Source organism: Varroa jacobsoni, unplaced genomic scaffold, assembly GCF_002532875.2.
Source record: "Varroa jacobsoni isolate VJ856 unplaced genomic scaffold, vjacob_1.0 scaffold_1282, whole genome shotgun sequence".
NCBI classification, from domain to species: Eukaryota; Metazoa; Arthropoda; class Arachnida; order Mesostigmata; family Varroidae; genus Varroa; species Varroa jacobsoni.
The window spans coordinates 51,120-72,302 of record NW_019214184.1 but is presented as its reverse complement, the minus strand read 5'-3'; the positions used below and the strand labels follow the sequence as shown (position 1 = coordinate 72,302).

General features: G+C 38.8%; 1 protein-coding gene across 2 annotated transcripts; it reads left to right on the top strand.

Moving 5' to 3' along the window:
* Positions 1-2,889: 2,889 nt before the first annotated feature.
* On the top strand, positions 2,890-14,635 carry LOC111268418 (retinoblastoma-like protein 1). Of its 2 annotated transcripts, XM_022847397.2 has the most exons (12): positions 2,890-3,731; positions 6,504-6,640; positions 7,061-7,287; positions 7,821-7,982; positions 8,140-8,364; positions 8,524-8,957; positions 9,303-9,659; positions 9,999-10,155; positions 10,743-10,850; positions 11,410-11,773; positions 11,947-12,409; positions 12,613-14,635. In XM_022847397.2, the coding sequence occupies exons 1-12, from the start codon at positions 3,594-3,596 to the stop codon at positions 12,811-12,813; spliced, it is 2,973 nt and encodes a 990-aa protein (XP_022703132.1). In that variant the 5' UTR covers positions 2,890-3,593; the 3' UTR covers positions 12,814-14,635. The 2 variants fall into 2 exon arrangements, with proteins under 2 accessions (XP_022703132.1, XP_022703134.1); XM_022847399.2 differs by lacking the exon at positions 10,743-10,850.
* Positions 14,636-21,183: the final 6,548 nt, after the last annotated feature.

Here is a 21,183-nt window from a genome sequence, read left to right as displayed (position 1 = left end):
CAGACTGTCGATTTTGAAAACTTTAAGACTTCATCTCTGCCGAGGACATCAGATCTGACAAACTTCAGAAAGCATTTCTCCAAGTAAACTAACAGTATCAGCGCAGTGAGTTGTGCTCAAACGGTGCTCCCTAGGTTAAGTTCGCTTTATCGTTTGTACGATGGTTGATCAGTAGGTCGCAATACCGTGTAGTCGACTTAGGAAGCGGACAAAATCGACCGGAAAATTCCTTTAGCGGGTTTCAAATTTACGCTGTTCACCACTGTTCGTTCAAGCCCTGCTAAATCATATTCTAAAAGTTAACGGAATAAGTTTATTTTTAACAGTAACATTTTTTAGTAAAATTATAAGTGAAAATTCACTTTAATATTCAACTGAAAGATCATTGTAAAACATACTAAAGTGTTCTATATCTATAGTATATGTATTTCTTTAGTATATTTGTAGAAACGGTCCAAATGTCTCTGATATTTATTAGATACTGCCTAATAAGCTTGCTTTATTGAGCGCCTGTAAACTATACTTTTTTTGCCTTCATTACGCCTTCGCTTCACCAGACATAGACCTGTGTGCCCCTAGATATATAGCAAGATGTATTATAGAAAATTTGTTCCTTGTTTTGATCTCAGTCTTACCGCTCGTGTCCCTATTTGACTAGCGCTGCATGGAAAGTCAATTCAGATGGTAGTTGAGCTCTTGAGAGTACAGCTAATGGTGCTGGGTGGATGGATGGTGGTTCCTACCAAAATTAAGTGATGCCACATATGAAAAGATTTCTGCAGGTTATACGTCACACTTATTTGCCATTCTGTTGGATGCCAAACATGCCCTTCGCGGATGGACTGTGCATCTACCACTAATCTAACATTCCCATGGATGCGTCAAACTAGTTTAGAGGCCGTAATGCTTAGTCTGAACGTATCCAAAGTCGACAAAATATGATGATTAGAACAGGAAAGCTCGTTCATTGAAACACCTGCACGATAAACAGTTGAAATCGACCGTTGTGTTTGTGGCCGACAAAATTAAACGAAAGAAGTTAAAAGGAAGAAACAAGTAAATAATCACTTTAAGAGAGATGGTAGGTTACAAGAAAACAAAATTCGATTAGTTGGGCAAATAGTGCTTCGTATATTTTTCCATACAGATATTCCATTTGTACGTAAATGGAACTACTGTAAGCGGAACTAGCCGGCACGCGGGCGACATTCGCTAAGCCATATAAGTAAGATATCAGCTTAAAACTGTTTTTTTTTCACCTAACATATGTAGGAGGTATGTACTTTCGCCAATTGTTATTCTGATTAATAGAGTTTGAGGTCAAGAGGTGCCATGTGGCCTATATATACAACTAATAATAGACGTGGAAGCCTCACTTAGAGAAAAATCAGTTAAACAAAGTTTGCGCGTCTGACACCAAGGTTACAACCGAGTATGAGTTTCATAGTATTTTCTAGAAGATGTTTCCAAATTCAATCTGGCAAGGAAAGCAGTTCCCAAAGAATATGCTTCTAAAGTGTTGATGTCCGCAACAACGCTTCAAAGCTATCGGCGCGTGTCGGACATGAATTTTCGTAACTATTATTATTAGCTCATTAAACAGTAGAAGATAATTATGATAAGATTTTTTGCAATGCCATAATGTCTGTCAAACTCTTTACAAAGATCCGTGTAAAAATCACTTGTTTCGTCACAACCAGATAAATCGCTCAGAATGACTTATAGTTACCATTTCACAGTTTCCTTTTTTATAGATCGCCATTGACAATTTGTGAGTGCTCTAAAACTGTCTCCGTAAACAGAAGAGGTAACTCGATTCGAACCTGTCGCGCAAAGCTCTGCTTGAATAGAATTCCGTTAAATGGCAAAAAAGGCTGCCCAAATAGGAACGAATAGAGCGAAAGGCGCTTCTTCTAACAAAAGTAGTAAGTCAAAAGAAACCCTGCAATTAGTTAAAACATAGATCTGCAACTGGCAAATTATAGGCTCCCAGTCAGGTAGAGAATTATTGTTAATTTTAGAACCAATGCTGCTTAAACAATATGTTTACCTTTTTCTACTGTAAGCCAATCCTAATCAAGTTATGTATATGTGTTTTACCTCACATTGTATTTGTAACACTTTTCGCTTTATGAAAGTGCGGCCAAAACTATAACATACTTCGTAAATAAAAATACCTCTTAACTTAAAATTATGGCAGGGCGTTTAAAGCCTGCTTGTTTCCTAAAAAATATAAATTGTATATATATTTTTATAGAATTAGATATCTAGAAGCCTAGACCGGCGGCTCAAGCCTCTCTTCAAAAGCTATTTTCTTATAATGTTTACATCCGTAAATACATTCAAATTGATTTGCACTGGGAGCATTACTATAATAAATCTCTTTTCGAATTGTACTTGAGCTGTACGCAAGAACACGGAGCGCCAATAAATATATTACGTTTTATCTAGTAGACAAACTTTATCTCTGCCAGCGAAAATCTCATTTTTTTATACGTTACCAGAAGCCAGCACAAATACTGATAGTATATAGGTAATCCTAGTTTTACAAGATGCTTAAATTTTGTAGTAGAGATATATAAGCTTTTGGAATCCATTCGATTTCGAACTTTTTTCGTCAAAAAATCTACACACTCTCCAAATGGGACATTGTCATGAAAGTAAATAACGACAGTCGTCCTTAACTTTCATTCGAACCTTGAATTATTCGTCAATTTAAACAACTCGCTCCACACTCTATTTATTCAGGCGGGCTCCTTAGGAGCCCGCCACAATGTTTTGACTGGTGCGTATCGTTCCGCTATGCGCGCCTCGATCGTGATCTAGGTCGCTGCGTCACGTGTAAACCGGTTGTTTTCGCGCCAAACGCCGACTCCTGCTGGCCACCACATAGACAAAGGCGGCTGGTGAGGTTGTGGTGACCGAGACCAGAATTGTTATTACTTTCGAGCAACAGCAGTAGCCCCGCAAGTGTTTTTTGAGCCGCCAGCGACCGTAACTCGTTGTCATAGGTACTGTGTGTAGTGTAAACTGTGTACTGCAGTCCGCTTAATACGCCCCCTATATCGTGCAGCGGCTCTGTGTTGTCCGGGTGCACACATATTACATCCACCCGCTGTGTATTCCGTTTTTCCTATACGTTGTAACGGAGCATCTCACCATCTATAAAATGTTTGTTATTGTGAAAGTGTAATGGTACTTATGCCTCATCAAGTGAATGCGCTAGGAAGGTCCTCCTAATAGGGAGGATCTTAGTGTTATTATTACGGTTAACGTTGTTACACTGTGCAAACACCAAACGACCGATCCGCAGCTAGAATCACTGGGTCTAATCCGTCTTTGTCTGAGTCGCTTTGTATTGATGGGATGTCCTGCAACACCGAATAGTGCTAAGGAAGTGGACATAGTTGCCGTACAAGACACACTCTACTTTGTGTCGACCAGTGCTTTCTGTACAGACAAGATAAGCAGCTAACACCAGAAGACTGTCTATCTGGGTAATCCTAGCTCTATTTGATTTTTATGTTGACTTGTGTTGGCGTAATTGCGCCTGACATTAGACGGGTGACGGCCACGATTTCATAGTAGCGACAATGGGTGTCTCATCCGACGCGGACCAAGCGATTCAGGAGCGTCTCAAGTCAGTATGCCTGGCCCTCAACATGGACCGGCAGAGTTCGCAGGAAGCGCTGCAGACCTTCGACGCAATCGGCAGGAATTACACACTCGAGGTAATCAATTAGGCAAATCAATTACATCTTAATCTCTGTTCGTGTATCTTTATCTGGTTGCGGGTATGTTACTAGAACCAAAGGACTACAGACAGTTACGTTTGCGTACGCATCGCCCGCGTTAATTTCCCGCGCATTTCGCAGATCTTACGTTGCGATGAATGCAACGCGAGGGTGATCATGTCGAATATGCTGGTACATCAAGTGTGCGTCTTAATAGGACGTCGCCAACTATGGGGAGAGTAATTGACATCGGGCAGCTGATGCATGCGTCAGTCTGTATGTGTGTCTCTGGACGATCGAAGCTCTGTGCGCGACACTTCGCCTTAAGGTTGGGCTATCGTCGCCGGCTTTGACCCTGATCCCGACTTCGACTTCAGCCGCTCTTCGTCTATGCCTCCCATATGTCTTTGGCACAAATCCGCAGCTGTTCGGATTCGGGGTCGCCTGGACCTTTAAATCCCGTAGGGAAAGATCTATAATTTGAATGTTCATACGCACACGCGCTCTGAATCATAAGGTCGTACTTTGCGACACTCCGTGAATTGAAAATAATTTGAGATAATACTATAGGCCAAAATGGGTACATGTGCATATTTATGTTTTAGCTAAAAACGTGGAATTAATGGTAGTCCTTTTTAGGATAAAGGCAACACTGTGGAAAAATTTGTGACTAGGTTTTTTTGATGAATTAACTCATGACTATCGTATAAACAAAAATATAAGTAATAAATCGAACGAAATCTGTTTACATGCTTATTGTAATAGTCAATACTAATTCAAAAAACTATTTGCCAGTTGTCCGAATAAACCAAAGTCTGCATTTATTGTACATTATTATATTTTCCATGGCCAACGCGCTGTTACTTATCGATTGTCAATACCTCTACCATTAATGAACAACAAATGCTGACTAGTTGAGTTAAAGATGAGTTGTTTTGCGTAATCGAAAATTAGGATACTTGTGAGCTAAATGATATTGATCTGCGAAATCATTTTGATTTACAGATGTATACACCTGTAATATTTTGAATATTTTTTTTATCAAAAAAATAATAATCTATTGTGAATCCCTTATGTTTTCAATTGAATTAGCTTCGTTATTGATATGCACATGGTGATGCACATCTTGCTGGAGGGCGTCGCTCACCTTGCCAGTTAGATTTACGGGGTTTGATTACGACCACGAAGTGGAAGGAGAAGACAAATAAATGCCTATCCTTAAGTAACATCATTTAATCAATTGGCCGAAAAATTCTTCGCAGGCTTCGCAAAGGAACTTTGGCACAAATAAATAGATCGAAACTATTATTCCATGCAGTCCATTTTAGATGAACAAGCGGGGATCGATCTTTATTAACAGGAGGTAAATTCTTGTTTCTGCGAAGTACAGTTTTTGTAAAATTCTTGTAAAGTAAAAACTAGAAAGTTTCATCAGTTTTTAAGATCAAGACGTTAGTTCTTTAACTGACTTCTTTCATTTTAACAAACCTATAATATAGGCTCTACGATGGGAATATACATCATGGTGACATAGAATCATTCGAAAACTGCATATAATTATGCTCCATGATTAAAAAGTCGGAAAATATTTCTGTATCGTTGCAACAATTTTAGTTAAAAATGCAATAGAGATCCATAAGGAGGTGAGCAGCAACTTTTTGGTGTTTACGTGCATTATTTGTCAAGCTCACTTAATCTCCAATTAAATCATGTATAGTAGACTCGATCAGACAAGGATCAGACAACATCTCACAAAGGACACAGATAAAGATGTATGAAATTGATGGGTGAAAACATGTCATATGTCGTTGCTGAAAGCAGGTACATCTGCCCTAAATTGGCAGATTAGTAGTTTTTGAACAGCAAAACCATTTTCATACAAAAATTCCTATTAGTGTGTGTGTCTTTATGCAGATAAGTATAGTTGTGACAATGCTGTTTTGTTATGAGTTGTTGATGCGTTTGTTACGGAAGTGTAGGTGGGGCGGTTGACATTATTGTTATTTGAATGCCTCGTACTCACGATAGGAAATAGGAATGAAGTCATTCCTGTAATGTTTTCATAGCAATGTCGGGTACCTAAGTATGTCTTAGGCTCCACTTTTTCCCTGGGTATCTAGTGTGAAGGTTTTGTGTAGTATAAAATTGGTCGAGTAGGAATGGCTCGTGATAGAAAGACACATAATGTCATAACTTTGTTTCGCTTGAGACTATTTTGCTTCGGCTCCGCCAGATGCTATGCGTATGGCGGAGTACTAATATGAATATTGAGCAATTTTTGCAAAGACTTGTCTTAAATACACCTTTTAATTGAATATGCAGCACACTATAAGGTAAGTGACAATACAACGGTTCTGTTTATAAAGAATGAAATCTTCCAGTTTCCATAGTTTTCCCGAAGGCTCGTTGCCCGTAATGCATTCATCGTACACGAAGATATATAATTATTATTGCTGTAATTGCATGATGGAGTGATACTGTGAACTTAATTTAGTGTAACGTGAACATACTAGCTTTAGGTCTCTTTCACATACAGTTGCTCAAGGTGTGGCATCTACATAGACGGTTTTTTAGTTATAACAGCGGTAATAACAATAATAATCATTACTGTAAAAATATACAAAAATACTTATATAAATATATAAAGATAAAAATATGTATAAAAAATACGAGCATGCCGTATGTGTAGTTAGAGGGTGAGAAAGAAGGGACCTTAGAGTTCTATATAAATTATATGCTGTTAAACACGTTTACTATTTTTGGTTACAGGGCGATTGCCGTCATTGGCTAGCTTGTAGTTTGTACGTCGCATGCCGTCTCGGTTCGATGCCTACCGTGGGCGCTACATCAAATTTGCAGGGTAACTGCGTCTCCCTACGTGGACTTCTATCAACCTGTGAACTCGAGTAAGTTTTACAAACTCCTTGTTAATACGAGATGTTTGGTATTAAGTGCATGTCTGCGCAGCTACAGAAAAACGGAAATCATATAAAAGATTATGTGCAAGTTTGAAGGGGTGCACGCCTGAATAAAGCCTAGAGTGGACGTTGATATATTTGGAAATTTTTACAATTTAGAATGAGTGATTTCACTTCCGCTCACGGTGACAATTTCGGATAATCATTGAGGATGAGGAACTATTTGTATTGGTTTCACAGTAGTCGGTTCACAGACTTAAATTAGTTTTACATGCGCAAATACTTAGTGACAAATTGATTTTGAAATGTATCATGGCATCAGCTCCTTTCTCTTATATATCAGTTGGATTGTAGGTCGCTTATGTATTCGGTATAAACAAATAAAATCATATACGCTCTTTCTTGTAGCCTATTAGAGTTCTTTCGCAAAATGGAGCAGTGGTCTGATATGGTTAATCTAGACAGCAACATGCGGAGACGATTAAGCTCATTACGGGAGTCGTTCAACGTGACCACGATCGTCTTTTCAAAGTTTCATCAAGTGTTCGGTCAGATATTCAAAGGGCCACCGGAGCTCGAACGAAGTGGCGCGGCCAACCGCGGAAAGCGACATAGAGGGCCTACCACAGTAATGGGTATGTCTAAAAATAATAGGTGCATTGATTTATTAACATAATTATGTTGTGTACTGTTCCCTATAACATGATGATCTTGTTGTCCGAAATAAAAATAAACTACTGTTACTATATGAAAGATTTTAGCTGCAACGTCTTTATAAACGTACAAGAATGAACGATTGCTAAACCGAATCTTGACGACTCTGTTACTTGAAGAAAATAGCACAATGGTATTTCATGAAGAGAAATTTTGCAATGATACATTTATCGTTTATTTATTATTTAGTGTGCTCATGATGTTCATTAACTCACCCCAAAAGCATTGCTAGTTGGGCTAGCTGAATTATGTCTTGCAATTGAATCTAGAAAAATAATGACTAATTCATGTATAAGTAAGTAATTATTATGAAAATATTGATATATTGAATATATTGATTTGGCAAGGAGAGGGTGATACAAAGAATATTAAGTTCGTTTCTCCAGGCATTTCATTTTATTTATTACCATGCAGTTTTATTACTGAAACAAACCTGTGGTGGTTGACATTTCAGATCTTTATAGACTATGCTGGTTATTGTACATCGCTCTGAAAAGCCGAATTAACACGGAAACGGTGTCATGTTTTCACCTACTTCTATGTTGCCTTGACTTTGTCTACGTGTCGTGCCTGCATGCGGATAGGACCGACCTGCTTAATCAGGACTTCTATCAGGGTGGGTACTATACAGCTAATTCTTAATTGCAGCAGCTGGTAATCTTAAAGTAAAACGAATTTTATGCGAATAGGTCGTGAACATTCTTCTTATTGATTATAGTGAGCAAGAGCGATTATCTAATAGGAGCATTCTGTATCTTTTATTTCTATTGCAGAGCAACTAGGAAAATGCACCGCAGACGGTTCTGATCTGAAGGTTGTCGGTTTGCTTCGATCATTGTGTGAGACGCACAAGGCAGTGTTTTCGGACGCAAACATACTACGAATTTACTATTTGCAAAAGCCAATCAAAGAGCTTGTACAAATGGGAACTTTGAAAGGAAGCACGTCTTCACTCAGTCTCTCAATCGAATTTAAAGATGTCGAGCATAACATCAAATGTGAGTAGGCTTATAAAGAGTTTAAGTAATGAATATAAGGCAGTGCTTATGTAAAGACAAATAATTAATCAAGCCTTGTGGTCTTTATAACTCCTGGACGAGTATTTGTCAGCTCTTTACTTTGACAAATCCGTTAACGTTTTATTCGTCTCTGAACAGCCTTAAAACAGTCATACGAGCTGTCCGTGCTGCGTGCGGGGGAGCTTGATGAACAAGTATTCCTCGCCGAGGATGCGTGTCAGCAAATCGGTGTGGAGCCTGTTTCCGAGTCGGAAGCTCATGACACCCTCTGTCGCTCGCTGGTCGAGTACATGAGACGCCAAGGTGCGCTTGGTGCCGGCGTAGGACTCCAAACACCATTGACTGGCCGCGGCCTTCTGACAAATAGAGAACCAGCTATTAACCTCAGCCCCGTGTCGACTGCCACTCAAGGCGCATCGAAGCTTCATAGCCTACTGATCGGACGCAATCACATGCCGTCCGAGACACTCAGTCACATGTTCGCGCAGATTGTTCCGAATCCGGCCGAAACAATCGATCAAACAATCAAGGAAATGGGAGAAATATTTTGTAAAGCTTATGCGGCTCAAAGGGTGAGTTAGAATATGATAGGTAGCCTTGTGCGTTTTCGATGCAGTATTTTATTAATAACACTAAAAGACATACTTTGAAAATAGGAACGGTACGTTAATTAGTAAGGTTATGAAGTTGATAAGTATATTATATTCAATTACTTCGAAACGCGCGAAATCTGCATTTGAAGAAAACGTGATGGCATCGACAAATATAGAAAGAAATTATAATGGTGCCAAGTAATCCTTTATTATTTCTCTGCTTGATACCTTAGATAACAGATGTAAGTATTATAAATGTATTGTTGAGACGCATATTTAGCCCATATGCCGCATATATTGCGCTCTTCGATTTTGTCATTTAAGGACGACGACAGGGATCTACCAGCTAATCCAGATTTATTCGATTTCGCGAAGAAACGTTTAGCGTTAGGCGAAGCGCTCTTCTACAAAATTCTCGAAGCCATTCTCACATTGGAGCATAATACAACGAGCAAACCGTTAAATAATTTTAGTGTTTCTCTGCGACAAGAACAATTTCAACGCTCGTTATTTGCCAGCTGTCTAGAGATTGTTATGTTGTCGTACAACTCGAAAGAGACGCTCTTTCCTTGGATACTAAACGTGTTTGGACTCAAGGGTTACGACTATTATCGCATCATAGAACCAGTGATTCGCTCCGAGCAGCAGCTTTCACGGGATGTGGTTAAGCATTTTAACAGGGTAGGTCTCGCAATCTTCATAATGCCGCAGATTATGAAAGGCAAAGAAATTTCTTGCACGAGCATTAAAGTCCAATTCAGCTTCAAATCCATATCCTTAACCGACAAAAGAAAATTATTTTCTTTAATCACACAGGTTGCGTAGCATGCATCGTTGGCGAGTCTTAAAGTAGCCACCCCTTAACTTCCATTACTAATTTCAAGTTCTAATACATTACGTATAGCAACAACTGTGATTTTCATCGGCATGATAAATATTCGTTTCTGATGAAACGAGACCTAACAATAAAAAACGAGCCAAATTGCCGTATCTTATATCTTATTATAAACACACATGCAGATCGAGGAACAGATTTTGGAATGTATCGCGTGGCGTTCTGACTCGCCAGTTTGGGAACAACTCGGATCGAAGCAGGTTCCGCAGGCTCAACAGGTCCTACTACCGAGTCAGTTGCAGGTTAACTGTCAGGAAGCAGCCAACGCTCCCCAACGTACAGGTATGGAAAAAACAAATATAGCTTTTCAATACTTTCAGCTTGCGCACATTAAATCCTATTCTTGCTTTCCACGGTCTCATCGGATCCAGCACTTGTTTCGAAAACGGTTATGAAAAACTTTTGAACAATTACTATGCTCGTAAAAATGTGTTTTAACTGTCTTAACCTCGACTAGAAATAGTCGTCTGTTTCAATATAATCTATATGAGTTAACGCTTTGTAAATTGCGGTGTTCTGTGCATATATGCATGCCTTGTCTGTTGTTTGTTTTTTAATTTTTGGATCCGCGGTTGCTTCTATCGATCTTTATTTGGCTCTTCATGTTTAAGCATAAAGCAATCGCACTGATGGAGCACCTGCCATTCGCAATTTTGGTTGTTTTCCGTGTTATTATTCTTTTTTTGGTCGTTTTTTTCATCTGTTTTATGTCTGTGCGTTCGTATCGTCTTTGTGCCCTGTGCTGATCCCGTTTTGTCGTTATTGCTTCCCTGTTCTACAAACACCAACACAACAACAACAACAACTGACGCTACTTACTTCTGCTGCTGCTACTACTGCTACTTCACCCCATTCCTACTACTCTGCAGAGGTATTCCGTCTGCTTAATCGCGCGGAGCTGGCCTCACCAACAGTGGCCAGTGTTGCCCGGCGAAAGCTTTTTGGAGCTACGACCAACGATAACTCCAGTACCAACGGTAACACAACAATATGCACAACGCGATGCGGTGATTCTTACGAGGGACCTGATTTCCGCAAATATACAATACGCTATCATGATTTATGCAATTTCGGCAAAACGATTTAAAATAATGTGCATGATAGGGTATGGGAAGTGGTAATACAAAATGATTTATCATCATATTATTATTGAGCATCTTTAAAACATGGTTCATTTGAAGACGATGTAGTAAAAGAGACGTTCACGCATCTCCAACCACTCAGTACCAGAGGTTTTGCAGTTCACGCTAGGTGCTTCCTTGCGCGACACTGAACAACAAGGATCAAGTACCACTAAAATTGCACCTAATATGTTCATTTACCGCATGCTGTATCTGATTTGAGTCAAAATACGGAAAACAAATGATTACCGTGTTTTGTCACATTGACTTATCAGTTTCTTCTGACATTCTTATATAATATGATTAGGTTACAAGCGTTAATATGTTATTGAAACATATCATTGGAATGTTTTTTTAGCTTACGGTGCTGTCTCGAGTTATAATTTTCAGTTGTTCCTCTGATTTTTGAGTGCAGGTCCAGTTCGTCTCATGATGACTGCTCCGGGACAGTTTATGGAGATGATTCCCGCGATAGAGATTTCCGCTGCTCCTGCGGGACCAGCTGGAACACCTGTTGAGGCCGTAAAAGGCAGTTGGGGTCTGTTCTTCAGAAAAGTTTACTTCTTGGCTTCAGTGCGACTACGCCACCTATGCGCAAGTCTTCAGATACCCGACGAGCATCTGGCCAAAGCCTGGACGATGCTTGAACACGTGATGGTGCACGAGACGTCGATCTTTAAAGATCGACACCTTGACCAAGTTATACTCTGCTGCGTATATGCGCTATGCAAATTATTCCGGATCGAAAACACGTTTTTGGACATCACCCAGAGTTATAAGTATGTTTATGTTATTATATATTACCTAAGATTCAGGCTATTTTTGTGTCGCTTACGCAAATGTGAGGTAGCTACTCGTAGCTTATTGCAGTCATCGACGTTATATCAGTGTAAGGTTCTGACGCCAGAACGAACATTGACTACTATATCTATACACCTGTGCTTTTTTGCAGGAGCCAGCCGAACTCGCAGAGTCATGTTTACCGTAGTGTTCTCATTACACCAGCCCAGTCTTCGACATCGGGAGAATCTCCGCCTTCATCGGTTGTCACAGAAGTTGCTGGGCAGCCAACGAGTGGCACTGCCCCACCGCCGACTCCTGGCGGTATGGCAGGGACCTCTCAATCGTTTGAGGATGGCCAGCGTGGAGACATAATCAAATTTTACAACTGTGTCTTCGTGCCTCGCGTACGACCATTCTTGCTAAGTTTCAGAAGTAACGAGACCTCGGGCGGTTTGGCGGGAACAAGCAACCCGTTACTTAGTCCCCTACCGCGGGCACATGGCGGCCTCGGATCACCAAAGCCTTTGCAGGTCACTAATGATCTGAAGGTGTTTGTCAGTTCATACAAAGGCAATAACATGCCGGCGACGTTTAACGCAAAAACGTTCCGTATTCAGCAAAGTCCGGCAAAGGTCAGTAAATGTTTGAACGCTGCGGTTAGCCTCGTTCTTCCACTTTTTTTCCCTTATTGTAGGCCTGATTCCAGTATTTAATAAGTCCAGGATATTAGAAATTCATAACAGCAAGTTTATTTGTTGCTAACGTCATCTCTGCATCGTGTAAAATTGTAGTTAGTGTTTGAATTTCCATCTCCTTTCTGTGCTGTGTGTTTTAGGATCTTGTCGATATCAACAAAATGGTCCAACGTCGAGGGGAAGAAATGGCAGCTGTACGCGGTACAAAGCGTTCACTAGACATGGATGGCGCCACTGAAGGTATTCCCAAGCGGCTTCAGAATCGTTTCCAAACGATGTTTGTACAACAGGCCAGTCCCCAGCACGGCGCGCAATCTGCAACGGTTCAGCAGTCAAGATAGATTTCAATCTAATATGAAGACTAATCTTCACCTGGTTGTAAAGCAAGGAAAAGGAACAAAATAAAGTAGAAGATAAACGACTGCATAAAAGATAATCGAAAACGACAAACCCGTCATCCTTACGTCAGAGATAAGAGTAGCCAAGACCTGCATTCGCTCAGCAGCTATCAATTGTAATAGCATAACGTCATAATTATCTTCGTGATCATTGTCTTTACGGATAAGAAAGATCACTAGACTGGAAATGCTGCTTTTTGATGGAGTGCTGGCGATTGCCAGACCGATCAGTGCCGGGATGTGATGATGTGCGGCGCACAAGCAAAAAACTAAGACTAACTAATATTTCATCATCTTCATCCATTTATTATATATGTTAAGGGAAAAGTCTAAGGCTGCTGAGATACTATCGATGTAATAGATCAATATCTTCAAGTAAGTGATAGGATAGTCGAAAGATGCGTAAAGATATTATATACATATAGAAAATTTCTGAGAATGGTAATGATGTAACTCTGTCTTAGGCACACCTGTATAGCCGCATGACGAGCATGGGGAAGACGAAACAAAAGAGACACAAGAAACTACAAGAAATAGTAATATTAGGTTGTTTACTAGGTTCTTCGCCTTTTTGTTCATTGCTTATCTTTTGGAATTGTTCATCTGCGAGTTATATGCCATGGAATGTTTTTTGCTCTACAGGGTTGTTGTCATATCATGAACTTCATACTCACGGTAAAATTGCGACAATAGCTTTGTAAAACAAAGAGTAAGTTTTTCAACGGCATGTAACATTGGACTATCAGCAAAGGCAAAATAGAAAAGAAAAGCAAGAAATCAACGCGTGACAGACTTACCCAACAACATTCTAATAACGCTGGGTAAAGAAGATGTTTATGAATGAACGCAAATACAATTACACACATTCTTATAAAGATTTTCGCAGACACAAGCACGAATAAACGGCGCGTACATTACGGCGGAGAGTATTAAGCAACGGCCCATTGTCCTTTTATGGGATGCTAATTGTGCATAAAATGAACGAAGATTGTAATTACTGTAGCATCTGAATTACTGGATGCCTGCTCTGATCTGCCAACATAACAGCTGCTTGTAGAATAGTTAAGACTAATTCTATATATATATACTATGCTTACCTACAAAAATTATTATTATTATCATTACTCTTAATATTACAATTATTGCATATTTTTTCATTACCTATTTTTTCAAGAGCGATTGCGACCTGGGACTGAGAGATTCGCTGATGTCGCTGTGAAATCTATCGTTTAGGGGAAGGGGACTGGGTGTTTCGCTTTGCTTTCCTTTTTTTCGGATATTGGCACTAAAGTTAAGGCTAACTAAGACGTTGGAAAATTATTATTTTTATTTTTTCAATTATTTTGGCGTTTGTCATAGAGTGCACTTGCGCGATCAATAGAGTCTTAAGACGGAACGAAAAGTAACGGACCGGTGGGGCAGAATTGAAGGTACAAACACATGCCAAATTAAATTTCTTCGTTTTATTCTATGTGATACATATCGTCAAACAAATCGGTGTTTTAGAATGGACGCAGCAATTTTGAATTTGAATAACACTATTATTGTATTATATTGGTAAGAGTTCTCTCTTGAGATGGTTTTTGTCCTAAGAGCCGTAGTTCAATCATTGTGATCCAGACCTAGGCATCTTAACGTGATCAAAATGAGGCTGGAGATGCATAGATTATGGCTGTATAGTCGATATGTTCTAAGTTTGAACCGGTTCGTAAGCTCTTTAAAATAAAAATCGAGCTCCTAGTGAATGTATACATATTAAAATAAACTGTTTACTCTAGGTAACCAGTTACGTATTATACTGACGGCGATATTGAGGTAAAAGGTTTAGGTGTCTTAAAGTCGACCCAACAACCACCCATTTTAAATACTAGGGAGAATGTTCCCAGCTTTAATGTCAATTTAAACCATTTTGTCACTGACAGAGTTGATTTGGAGAGCTAATGTAACTAGCGTCACTATGATGAGAGAGGTCTTAGCAAGTCACTCTAATGATTATGGTAATTTCGAAAAAATTTTTTAAGTGGTACTATAGGGCTGAAGACGTACATCCACTTTAGCGATTAAACAGCTTATAAAAAGGCGAATGAGCAAAATATATGGAAAATCAAGTTAAGTGCAACTCGTCTACAGTGTTTCTCTGGGGTTCGTATAAACAAACATCGATTTTAGAAATCAACTGAAAACCGAGGAACTTCTTCCTAAAATTTCATTAATAATATTTTATTTCTTTATATTCATACAAATCGCGTGATATGTATGGGATGTGACATTATCATTCGTTCAGTTGTTAGCATTAATTAGGTTGGGCTAATATCTTAATTTAGATCGTTGGTAGGTGGATTTTTTTAAACTCTTCACGTAAACTATGAATTTCTTTAAAATTTGTTATTATCTCTAGATCGGCGTTGCCTATTCTTCTTTTCACTAAATTACCTCGGAATAATATCTTACATATATACTACTTTAGGCTTTTTTTGGGTACGTAAGGTATATGTAAGAATAAGCATAAGAATAATCAAAGAGTAACTCTGTAACTATTAGTTACAATAAGAATAACTAATGGTATTAGCTGTGCATAAAAGGCGCTTGCCATTTTTCATCATAGGTGGTCTATGATCCGGTTTCATTACCTTCGCAGTAGTCTCTTGGCATTTTATGTTACAACTCCGGACATACAGTTTTTTTAACCTACTACTGGCAGATTAAGAAAATATTCCTTAAGTTTTTTTAATTTGCAGCTGTTTTCTGTGTGTGATTTAAACTGTGAAGTATTACTGTGGGAGTCATCCAGTGGGAGGCTTAGGGGATAATTAGACCCAATTCAGTTTTTACTCTTAGCCCAACCCAGGCTTACGTCGCGGAGTCCCGGCTTCAATACGAAACACTGTATGTTATGATGCTTTCTGTGCGGTGTGGGGTATTCAGTGTGGGTTTTGCGACGCTCATTTACGTTTTTTCAAAGAACCTACGAAACGGCACGTTAATAAGATGTCATTTGCCAAGCATGAAACTTTGAGCAGCGATGGTCACATGATTATGATCAGCATGGCAAGGTACTGAAAGAGATGTGTATTAGTCGCTCAGGCCACGCCGTTCTTTCTTTCGATATCTGCCCCAAATCATATTAGGTAATGTAGATTGACAACGATCTTGCAGCTCCATTTTAAGCAAAATAAACCTCTTTTCTCTTCCAAAACTGAAGTATTGTTTACAAAACATGCCAAAATTTGTGGACGCATTCTGAAAAAATTTAATGAATAGCTATTAATATTTATGTACTGCATTTGTCTGAATATGAAGCTGTGTACTTAATTCATTTAAACATGTTATAATACTTGAACTACGGATACTAATTATTTTCCAGTTATAAAGTGACTTTCAAACCCTGTGCTATCATTAGCAGACAGGTGATATCAGTAGAAATATAATTCCAGAAATAATCATATAAATTATATCATGTCGCACAGTTCTGTTGGCAGTTGTCATTTGGGCATTTCCCTCCGCTGAGCACAGTCTGATGGGTGGTTCCAAGCCCTTCGTATATCTTGTCGCCGTAAAACTCATAATTATTAACTTAGATATCTAAATGTATGCTATCGGACATCAATATGACTGCACGCTACGACTATATTTGTAGCGACTAGCCGCTGCGCATCAACAGGTTACAATGATAAGAGGAATGACTGGGAAAAAGTTAAGGTGACGCCAGCATTATCTTGTTAAGTTCGTGAATCGATATCAGCAACGATAAATGGCGTTGTCAGTAGCTAGGGATTAGCTTGAGCATTGTATTGATTTTCAGATGACGCAGTTCGGTAGTGTTCGCCTCCTTTGATGAGTCGTAACGGTTGAAACGTCTGAGAAAAAACATGACGACTTCTGTTGATCGGTTGGTCTATTTGTTCAGAAGAAGCACGCGTTAACTGCTTTGTGATCGATCGCAAGCCAAGTAAACACTGCCGTTTGAGGGCGAGGGCAAAAAGTGTGACAACAAGTGAAGGCCTAATAGAGGACACCAGTGCAAGTTACAGCTCATACTTTCATAACTCCAAATGTTAGCCACAAAAGCCTGTAGATGGAAGCAAAAGCAGTGATTGCGGACACGAAGACCCTGACGATTTTCGTCGTAAATAAATCGTAGAGGAAAGTGCTACCCATTCGACGCTTGAATTCGGCTTGTTGAGGAATTGCTGCACGTAGTGCATGTCGAATTAAACATACGTGAAACGTATCCGATAGCATGTAGTGGCTACTCTGTCATTTATTCGAATGTGACTTAACTGACTTATGGTTTTAATGGGCCAGTATTGATATACGCAACGTTCGGGTTTATCGTGTACACGTATCATGGATACAATGTGCGCACGATAAAATGCGTTTGCGTATTTATAAAAAGGCCCATCAGCTCGGTAGTTTAGACGGTTCGACCTTTGGCTGAGTATCACAGGCCGCTGGTTCAAGCCCTGCCCTCAATATGTATTATACGGCAAGTGTATTTAAATAAAGAAACGAACATTTCAAGAAGATAGGTAGACCGATGCAGCTTCGATACTTGTGATCCAGATAAACGTGGATATACTATATTGCCACTTACTGTCATGCATATATATGCATTGATATTGGTGGGTATAAGAGATATTTTTCGTAGTCTCCAGTGTGGTTTTACATTTTCACCACGCTAGCTGTGTGTAGAGTACGATAAAGAACTTGCAAGTAATCTATTTCATGTTTCTCGTACGACAGCAGCCATACATAGGTGCAGTATGGAATACAAATTTGCAGATCAGTAATTAATGTTGGAATAATAATAATATTATTTAGTTTATTCTAAATAAAATGAGCAAGGAAAAGGCGTTTGTTTAAACCGGCCACCGTTTCTCGTATTACCGCCTACTTAATCTATAGCACTCTGCTCGTCATAACATTCCGATTATATATTTCACAATAAAAAATACTAAAATACCAAGAATTAAGCCCTAAAAACCTTCGTTAAGATGCTGATGGAAATTATGTTAACCTAGAAAAACATCGAACGTCACCTATAACTGTTTTAAAATGTACGTTTAATGAACAAACATATTTGTATGCAATTAGTGGAATTTTCTAAAATTATATTCAATTAAGACTCCAACTTCAATTAAAAGTAATAAAGGTTATAGTTAACCTTATCTAAATAAGTTGGATTGAAAGGACTTGAATATATAACACAGGAAATTCACTACCAGTTAAGAAACATTTTGATATATTTGTTAATACAACTCTTAAAGGGCGATATGCCGATGGCGTATAGAAGTGTCATAATAAAAGTACAATCCTAAAAAGGGTATGCGCTGCTATCGAATAGAGTTTGACGTAGTAACTGACCTTGCGTTAAAAAACAATTGTCTTTGATGTTAATAAATAGTGTATATTAACTTAAGCAGGTATATATCGTTGGTATAAAATTTACTACATTCGAAAATTTCAACCAAACAGGCTGGACGGGGTGTATCTCGTCTAGTGGTTATAGTAGAATTTAAATTATTATAAGCGTAAGTCTATTAGCTAACTGAAAGAGTTAACATACCAGAAAATTGGTATGACGAATTAATAATAATTTCATCATCGATTCTTTCAATGATGTTAGGTAAATTCTATGCCAATACTGCCAACGAACCTGATGGATGCGCCGAGTCACGAGACATTTTATGCAGATTCATACACTTATAATAATGAAAATATCGTTGGTGGTTTATCGTATCACACTATTCGATAACTACAACAAAATATGTATATCTGTGGTGTCGTGTAAAAATTCATCGCGGAGGAAGAAAAAATAGTTACGTGTTTTGCAACAGACGTTAGTTGTCTTTCGGTAAACATTTGGTGCTCAGCATGATACATTATATCGCTTTCGATCTTTACTTCTTAAGGTTCCTGAGGAAACATAAAAATTGTGTATTTATTATTTGTTTATATTTGCATAACACACTTTCGTAGCTTCTGATCTCTGTGCGGTTGTAAGCATACATCGTTGTTACTTTACTTGCTCGAACGACTATCTGCAAAATGAAGCAATACAATATATGTTTAAAAAATCGTTCTATGATATTACAATAAACGCTTTTATCATCAGTGTCACAGCTGATACAGTAATATAGACTAGGCTTTGCTTCAAAAGATCAGAATATATTGAGGTATTTCGCGCATGTGTCAAAAGTGACCAGACTGTGGGTGTGGACGCAACATTATTAGTACACACATATTGCTGCTGTAATGTTATCTGGAGCATTTCAATTAGCGAGCACAAAGGTACTTGCTGAATGATTTTAAGTAGATAAAAGAAAACAGTTTATGTGATACTATAGTTACCTATAAGTGAGGATCAGGTGGTAGAAACGACTCCGGGCAAATTCAAAATACTATCAGATAATCACAGACGAAAGATTTTCTTCAGAAATATATGTTTCGTTAGAAAACGCATGATAACTTATTACGTCTTACTGTTTGGTACAAATGGCGTAGAAGCCGTTATGATAGTCGCCAGATTTTAGGCGTTTATTAATCATCAATAGTACTTTCCTGTGGCAGCGGGCTAGCTCTCGTGCTCACAGTGTTTAATATGCGCATTTAGCCATAAACAAAAACATGTACTTGACGTTAGCGTAATGTATCTGTTACATTTCTGAAGATGATCCATTTAGCTAGATAAGCTTTTTATCGATCCTGTTGAAGAAAGTCAAAAACAAGTTAGAGACTGATCGTAGTTTGAACTGATTATGCTAATAGTAATAAGTGGGCTGAAAAGCAAAATACGAGGTATAAAGTTAGTACTAGAACTGAAAGTATTCGATGTTTTCATGGTATAGTTTGAAAGAACGCATATAAAACGATTACGCTATAGAGACAGAAGGTGACATCACCATTTGGGTATGGCAAATATTTCGTTAAGATTAACATACATTTTTTGACAGTTTTATACAATATTTATTTAGTTACCAAAAGCTTCTAAAATGTTAGCCGAGATGTTCTGTGATACCTGTTAGCAGTATATGAATTTTCGCGTGCAACTCTTGAAGATTCGAAGCTAACACTGCTCTCCAATGTAAATCGAGCGAAACGTTTTGTGACCGTAATCATAATCATTCTGTACGACGCCTGGGTTCCGATATTGTATATTTACGGTTTAGGTTAGCGCGAAACATTTCGCGTGACGCTCGTCATTGAAAGGTACATGAAAAATTATTCATCAACTTCGCAATCTACATACACGTAGTCTTCTTTACACAATAACCGTCGACAATAACCATCAGATGTTCCATGCTGAACCCCCGTATTGTTGTCCACAACTATCTTCTCTTCAATATACGAAAGGTTGTTATGTAAACATGTCGGCGAGCTTTCTACAGCTGCAGTTTGCCTGGATGTATAAACAATAACATATCTGAATGCACAACACTTCCGCTTTGTTTGTATGAAAGTTTTCATTCAGTAAGTAAATTTCCCTTTCTCATTTCGGCTCGGTAAATGACCCCCGACAGCAAATCATCGGCCATTAAACGAACATACCCGTTTCTTTCTATAATGTAACAGCTGGAGATGCAACTGGTGAACCCAAAATAGGTTGATCCATCAACGGTAATGTCATACGCAAATAGAGAAAAACTAGAAGAAAAGGTCTAGCGTCAAATCTGACGCAAGCGACAAAAGTGATATACACCTACTTTCAAACCCTACTACGATCTAGGGATTGGGAGCTTTTCTTATACTCTGTCAACGTTCCACGGAGGTAGAACGGGCGGTTGATGAGTCTTCTGCTGGCGCTGGATCAGTGCTACCCGCGGTTAGGTGACGGAAAACCAAAAAGACAGAAAATCTCTGGTTCGGGTTAGTCTCTTGTTTATTCTCCTGCCCTGTTTCTTCCCTTGCATCGATGTTTGCGACTTATCTAGTGCGACTCCCGTGGACGCTGACTGGACTCGATTGTGCCTAACGATTAAAATAAACGCGATCGAACTACTGAAGGTCAACTAATAATAGAGTGATGAAAGCATCATGCAACAATTTATAGTTCTATTCTGGTGCAATCTGTGTATACCCAATACACACGTAAAATAATAACAACAAAAGGATTGATGATGCAATTAGCTCGATGTGAGGGAGCTGTAATTGATGACAACGAATTGCTATTACAATAACGGAACAAGACACACACAGTTCCCAATGTCCTAGACCATGAATTGCGATGACTATAAAAACACTTGACCTCGAAGTATCGAAGGTCCCTTTCAATGATACAGCGCTACGAAAATATACAACGAGGACAATAGATGG

Excerpts from the sequence above, each read along its gene's own strand:
- LOC111268418 (XM_022847397.2), top strand. The coding sequence starts at position 3,594 with ATGGGTGTCTCATCCGACGCGGACCAAGCGATTCAGGAGCGTCTCAAG. Across the intron at positions 7,983-8,139 it reads TAATCAGGACTTCTATCAGG|AGCAACTAGGAAAATGCACC; the intron begins GTGGGTACTATA and ends TTTCTATTGCAG. Across the intron at positions 10,851-11,409 it reads CGATAACTCCAGTACCAACG|GTCCAGTTCGTCTCATGATG; the intron begins GTAACACAACAA and ends TTTTGAGTGCAG.